Raw genomic sequence first — 7,500 nt, 5'->3', positions numbered from 1 at the left:
CGCAATATAACAAGTACAGGTCCGGTAGCCTATAACTCTTTGTTACCCCTTGTTGCTTTTAACTTTATCATTAAAATACACCCAGTAGAATTGAGCTCCAAATGAATTACTAGCACTTCATTTTCAGGAAGCAAAGGAACCGAATGCCAATCGATTTCCTCACACAAATACGCCTCGAAAAGTTCGAAGGCACCCATCAAGCTGCCAAAGGCGAAAGAAGAGGGTGTTGAAGCAAAGCTCGTTAATTCGAGAAGTTCTCAGTTTTAAAAGTCTAGTTCTCAAAGCCCAGACAGTGTCTTTAAGTTTTGAGCCTTGCGGGGAACAGTACAATGTCCGTATAGTCAATAAGGTGACGTTTGCGAGACACAATTTGGTATCCTTTGATCCTTTTGTTCAGGTGTGTGGCGTCGGTGGCTTAGTGGTTAGGCTACCCGCCCTGTACTTGTTATATTGCGGGTTAGAGGTTCGACCCTTAGCTCGATCCAACATTGTGTCCTTGGGAACGGCACTTTACAGAAATTTCCAATTTGGCCCCGTCCTTTCGGAGATGGATGTTTAACTTGGTGGTCCTGCCTTTTAAATAACCCAAGACTGTTGATAGCAGCGTTAGAATTATGCCAATTGAACCGTCTTTATGGTTCATGTGTTACTTGTTGTAGGTGAAGGTTTAATGACCGCATCTAGACGAAAATTCATGTTGAGTGTCCCGATGATGAAACCCGACTTAGTTTCGTGTCCTTAGCTTAGTTTGTAGTTTTAGTAAGAGTTTTTCATAAGTCTTATAAGTGTCGAAGACTGGCGGTGTTACAAAAAAATAACAAACGCAAAATTGAAACAGTTGAGATAAGGACGACAGACGTTTGGTGGGAAAGAAAGGGGAAATTACACCAGAAAAGCAACCACCTACCACCCATGTTTCATGTCTTGAAATCAATCGAGCGCTTGTTCTTTGCTAGAAAGGCCAAAAACCTAACAGGTTTGCTGCAAACGCCAACATTATTGGATAGACTTCCTTCGTCGGTTCCTTCGATCTTCTTTCTCCACCCCCACCCCAGTCCCCACCCCCACCGAAACACTCACTACATTAAAAACAAACAAAAACAGCAAACAGATATAAACAAAACAACAATTAAAGAAACCGCTCAAGTATGACGAGACACCAGGACATGCACCGTGGCTAGGAGACGTTGTTTGCCCCGCCGGGGGAATACTTACTTACTTTTCCTTTTTCCTTCCTGTGGTATCCGTAGGATGTCGTGGGGAGGTGCAAGTTTCGGTCCAGTGCTAGACGTAAAGCGTCTTAGTGATAGATATGTCTTTCGTTCCAGGACCTTTTTAACCCCATCCAATCTGGTTTTTCTTGGTCTTCCTCTGGATCTGAAGCAGGGTTTTCGGCTGTTGTAAGCTCAAGCCGCTAGTTGTTTCTGGGGCAATCTGGTTAGATGTCCTAACCATTTGACTCTTTGACGCTCCATTAATTTTATTACTGCTGGTATTCCGGTTTGTAGACGTATGGTTTCGTTTCTTATGCGGTCTCTTCTGGTGACGTTGATGGTTTTGCGGAGACACCTCATTTCGCATGCATTGACTTTTCTTTCTTGTGTCTTGTTTAGAGGCCATGTTTGGCACTGGTATGTTAAGGTTAGTATGAATATGCTATTGATGAGCCTGGATTTCACTTCGGCAGGGTCGTTCTTTAGGCAGAGGGAATACTGAACAAAAAATGTCCGTCTGAGAGATACGATAGATACTTGCTAGTTTCAATGCTTGACATTATCACATTCCGGGCTCATCCAGATTGCTGGACAGATTGGTTACATCTGGATGTGAATGCGGAGCTTATCAAGACACTTGATTAACTGCATGTGGCTCGAGGGCTATTGGGCTTAACGTGAGCCGTCTGCTAAATTACCCTGTGTGGGCAGTATGGCGTTAAACTTTCACACACAAAAACCAACAGCATCTATAAAAGGAGCGAGGATTTTGTGGCAAGGATCAGCTAGCAATGTGGGTGATAGGCGGGTGCTCTGGTGAGGTTTGCTCCTTCATTCGTATCAAATGTATTGTCCTTATTTCTCCTCCTTCTTTTTAGTATGTTACTCTCTTGCAACACCTTTGATTATCGACACTTATATGACCTAATTTTGTTGCAAGTGCTGAATAACTCTTAAAACCTAAAATAAAAATAAAAAGCTAACTCTGTCGGTTTGTGTACCGGTACGTTTGTATGTCGATGAGCCAGCCAGGTTTTGTATTGATGTTGAAAATGTTCAGACAACTGTTCCCTATTTCAAGCCTGTCCCAACATAGATAAATTCTTTTTCCTTAGCTGTCAGGTCTGCAACTGACATTTACAATTATGGTATCCCACTCCTCCCTATGGTCTGTCTTCCTGATTAGCTCAGTTTTTCTCACTGTGTTATTTGTTACAAAGTTGTTCTGGCCATCTGTGTATGTGTGTCTCTGTCTTCCTCTGCTCTTATTTCCCGTATCTTTTAACACAGAAGCACCCTCTAGTCCATTTATTTGATCTATTTGTATTGCCAAATAATCTCAATTGTCTTTTTGTGGTGGTTCTGATAATAGATCTTTCACAATCTGCCTTTTGGAGCACTTATTTTTTGTTGATTAATTCTCGGTCCGTGAGATTATGAGTATTAAATACTACATTTCGTTGGCTGCCAATCTTCAACATAGATGATTAAAGAACGCAAATGACCATAAAGAAAACGTATCGCAGTCATCACAAAAATAGCCTCACCACACACCACAAATAACAGAAAAAGAAAACCAGTAATCACATCTTTTCTGTGTTGAATATAAAGGTGACGCCGATTATTTATTTCATAAACAAGAAATAAAAAAACGTTCTAATCTTGGTATGATCAGAATTATTCTCATCTTTCTTAAAATGTTCTCTCTCTGCCTGGGGGGACTTGTGAGGATCCAAGTTCTCACACGTCTAATTAAAGATCTTTTTATATCTCACGGGGAGATAAATTTGAACATACATGTTTTAGAAAAAGAATGTCGGTGATTGGCGGGTGCTCTGGTGTGGTTTGCTTCTTCTTTACTATCGAACATCTATCGTCTTTATCTCCCCTCCTTCTTTTTTTGGTGTTTGTTACACACTTGTAACACCTCTAATCTTCGGCACTTATATGACTTTATTTTGTTGCAAGTGACATAAAACACTTACTAAAACAAGAAAAATAGTTCTCGCTATCTGTGTAAAATGTGTTTTCGCTCGGTCCTTTCGGAGGTTAACATTACACGATGTATTTGGAGTCCTGCTTCTTAAACCACCTAATATTGTTGATAAGGGCATTGAACCTGTACCATTTAACCATTTTTTCACCGCCTTCTTCCACACACCCCAAGGGCAGTGCCACTGACTAAAATGCCTTTAGGTCATTCCCAAAGGGTAAATATATACATGTTCGTAGGCACAGTAGAATTATAAATTGGCTGACTTATCAATGTCATGCTTATTTATACCTTGCCGAAACAACTAGGGGGAACTGCTGGTTTTTCTTTCATCATCCTTACTATCATCATTTTCCTCTACTTCTTTTGTATGTTTGTCACTCTCTTGCAAACTGCTATTTCTGGGGTGCCTTGATAGTCGAAGCAGACTTTGTGCTGTTGATGCTAGAGAGGTGAGCAGAGAAAGCCTGAATCCCCGTTTGGACATCTCTGCTGACATCCACCTCTTGGCGCTCAAATGACCTTACGCAGTTGCGAGCGTCGTAAAAACCTTACTTAATATACTTTAAAAATCTTCTTCCACAGGTCTCTGCATTTCTCGGACGGAGAGCATTCCGCGGGGAGCTGACGACGCGAAGGTTCTATCTATGGTGGAGAATTTGTTCAAGGGAGGGGAGAATAACGCAAATGCTATCATCATGTTTGCCAATGAGGACAACTCTAGGTGAGTACAAAACATACCGCGGGTGGTTGGAGGGCGCTACTGGTAGGTAGGTTCTACTTTTTTTTACATTTTCCTCTGCTTCTTCCGACTGTCTGTATTACTTTTTCCAAGCAAAAAAATGATCATTATTGTGTCGATGTACTTCTCTTAAATCAAACAAACAAAACAAGCCTTTTTGGGGAGATTAATGGTTCTCTCTCTCTCTCTCTCTCTCTCTCTCTCTCTCTCTCTCTCTCTCTCTCTCACTCTCACTCTCTCTCTCACACACACACACTCACACACACACACACACATACACACAAATCTCTCTCTCCCTCTCTCTCTCTCTCTCTCCCTCTCTGTCTCTCTCTCTCTCTTTCTCTGTCTGTCTCTCTCTCTGTCTCTCTCTCTCTCTCTCTCTCTCTCTCTCTCTCTCTCTGTCTCTCTCTCCCTCTTTTCTTCTTGTCAATCTCCAGACCTAGGACACATTTTCCTTCTGTTTTGCGTGTTCTCCCCAGACGTGTGGTGAAGGCGATCAAAACGCTCAACATGACAGACCAGATCCACCTTCTCGCCAGCGACAGCTGGGGCGCTAAAGTACATCCGGTGCAGAAACAGGAAGCGGAAGCTGTTGGGACCGTCACCATTTTGCCAAAACGCAGCGTTATCCCTGGCAAGTACATACATGACTGTGTTTCTTTCCCTGGCAAGTAAAATGATTGTGTTTCTTTCTTCGGCAGTTATTTGGCCGTATTGTGTTGCAAGTGCGGTAACACTCTCGCCAAAACTAAAAGTGTTCCTTCCTCGACAATAATTGCGGCAGGGAAAGTGTCGATCGTTAGGTTAGAGGCTTGGGAACATAATTGGATATCTGTCACTGTTTCTTCCGTTCTAACCGAACAGCGTTTTGTAATGCAATCGTTATTGCTTTGTATTGTATGTTTGCGGCATTAAACGTTATAAGAGAAATGCAAAGAAAGACCTGGCTGGAAGGGGTTAAAAAGGTCCCGGGTTCGAATCCGGGTAGCGACCAAAAAAAATATCTTCTCTAAAATTGTCTCCTTTCACCTCCTTTCCTGCTCTCTAGCAATGTTCTATTGTCTGCTTTCATTTCCACTTTCTGCCCCCACCCCCTCACCTCCTTTGCCCCCTCCTCTGGGCTCCTGACTCTTTCTGCAGCCTTTCTACTGCTACTCCTTGGCTCCTCCTTACTGCTGTCTTTCTGCCACACCCCTGATCTTCTGGTGGGAAAGATCTAGCCTTCTCGGACAAGTGCGAAAAATCCCGGAGGGCCCGTGTACAAGTTGCGCACGTTAAAGATCCCTTGGTGGTCTAAAATCGATAAGAGTAGGCTTCGGCCGCCACCCGGGCAAAATTCAAAATTTCCTACCAACTGAAAATATTAGGTGTCTCCCGCGCGCTCATATGACCTATGCAGTTGTGAGCGCCGTAAAACACTTTACAAAAACAAAAAACAAACAAAACGTTATAAGAGAAATTCAAAGAAAGACCTGGCTGGAAGGGGTTAAAAAGGTCCTGGAACAACATAACATATCTATCACAGACGCTACACATCTAGCACAGGACCGAAACGTGTACCTTCCCTCGACACCCTGAGGATACCAGAGGAAGGAAAAAAGTAAAAAGTAAAAAAGTAAAAAGTAATTAAAAGTTATAGTATAACACACAGTTTAGTAACGTTATGGTCAAATTTTGCGAGTCATGGGCGTACTCCGGGCCCTTCTGTTGTTGCCAGTACTTTCAACGTCTGGTATTCTGTTGACGTATATTTATTATATTACATATATATATATATATATATATATATATATATATATATATATATATATATATATATATATATATATATAGATAGATAGATAGATAGATAGATATATAGATAGATAGATAGATAGATAGATAGATAGATAGATAGATAGATAGATAGATAGATAGATAGATAGATAGATAGATAGATAGATAGAATACTTTGAGTTGTAATCGCCCGGTATAAACAAATAACCTAAACAGGACTTAACAGAACAGCAAACAGGAGAAAAAGTACAGGATTCAAGATATTATAATTTAGCAAAGTCACCACTCTCTTATAGCCTAGAAAGAAAAGAAGAAGTACGAATTATAAAATAAACCAGGAGTAAGAAACGAAACTAAAGTGCTCTGTTGGAATTTGTAAACATAGTTCTAATAATGAAACAATTTGAAAACAGAAAAACAAATAATCCCCAGAAATTTCATTGAGACTAAAGAGCACTTGTTCTGTCATCCCCTGACAGTGCAAGGCCTTTAACGACAACAAAAATAAATATTTTATTTCTTTTTTTTTCTGACGAGTAAGAACATCAGTTTGGGTTTATTACAATGTCCCCTTTTTACTTTCTGATGCGTTTATTCCTTAACCAGGCACACACATTCACAAACACACATCTACGCTAATTATAACACACCTGAATGCACACATGCATGAACTCACTCTCTCAGTCTCTCTCTCTGTCTCTCTCTTTCTCTCTCTCTCTTTCTCTTTCTCTTTCTCTCTCTCTCTCACACACACACATAACACACACACACACACACACACACACACACACACACACACACACACACACACACACACAGGAACATACACCCGGAGGGAAATCAGACGGAACGTAAGACAGTGAGAAAGAGTAGAGAGCGAAATATAGGAAGAGAGAGAGAGAGAGAGAGAGAGAGAGAGAGAGAGAGAGAGAGAGTGAGAGAGAGAGAGAGAAGAATGGGGATCAGAGTAGGAAGAGAGGGGACGTATGAAAGAGGGTGAGAAGGGTAAAAGGAAGATAGAGAGAATGAGAGAGAGAGAGAGAGAGAGAGAGAGAGAGAGAGAGAGAGAGAGAGAGAGACAGACAGACAGACAGACAGACAGATAGAGAGACAGACAGACAGACAGACAGACAGACAGACAGACAGAGAAAAGAATAAGGATCGGAGAAGAGCGAACGTATGAAAGGGAGAAAGTGGAGCGAGCCTCAGACATAGAGGAAGGAAATCGTATCACCAGCACCGGATAATGAGAAGTGCAGGTAATGGGATGAACGAGATCAATAAAGAGGGTTGTATTACTTTTCTCTTTTCACACATGCGAACAGTATTGACGAGTGTCTTTTTTCTGCGTGAGCTACCTGTCATAGAACTGACACATTGCTGAAATGGAGAATGTTACTCACTTGTTGAGTTTTAAAGGAGAATTTCCTTGATGCGGAAAGGCTTTGTTAAAGTCTGAGTCTATGAACAGAAGGTTGGGGTAGGGGGGGGGGGTTGAAATGAGATGGGAAAGAGAGAGAGACAAAGAGGGAGAGAAAGAGAGAGAGAAAGTGTTAGAAAGTGAAAGGGGGTGAGAGAGGGGGAGATAGGGAGGGAGAGAGGGAGAGAGAGGGGAGAGAGAGAGAGAGAGAGAGAGAGAGAGAGAGAGAGATAGAAAGAAAGAGAGAGAAATAGAGAAAGGGAGAAAGCTAGAATAAGTCTGATAACAAGGAGCAAAGTTGAAGAATCAGATGGAGAGTAAGATAGCAAGAGTAACATAAAAAGAGTTACAGGGT

The 7,500-nt window shown here is 41.6% G+C and overlaps 1 protein-coding gene across 1 annotated transcript in view; it reads left to right on the top strand.

The window, feature by feature from the left end:
* Positions 1-7,500, top strand: part of LOC101857135 (metabotropic glutamate receptor 8) — a 57,972-nt gene that overhangs the window by 12,667 nt on the left and 37,805 nt on the right. Inside the window, exons 4-5 of the mRNA XM_035971889.1 lie at positions 3,793-3,931; positions 4,429-4,583. Coding sequence (XP_035827782.1) covers positions 3,793-3,931; positions 4,429-4,583 — 294 coding nt within the window. The remainder of the gene's footprint in view (positions 1-3,792; positions 3,932-4,428; positions 4,584-7,500) is intronic.

Source organism: Aplysia californica, unplaced genomic scaffold (assembly GCF_000002075.1).
Source record: "Aplysia californica isolate F4 #8 unplaced genomic scaffold, AplCal3.0 scaffold00530, whole genome shotgun sequence".
Taxonomy (NCBI): domain Eukaryota; kingdom Metazoa; phylum Mollusca; class Gastropoda; order Aplysiida; family Aplysiidae; genus Aplysia; species Aplysia californica.
This window is presented reverse-complemented; position numbering and strand designations above follow the sequence as displayed.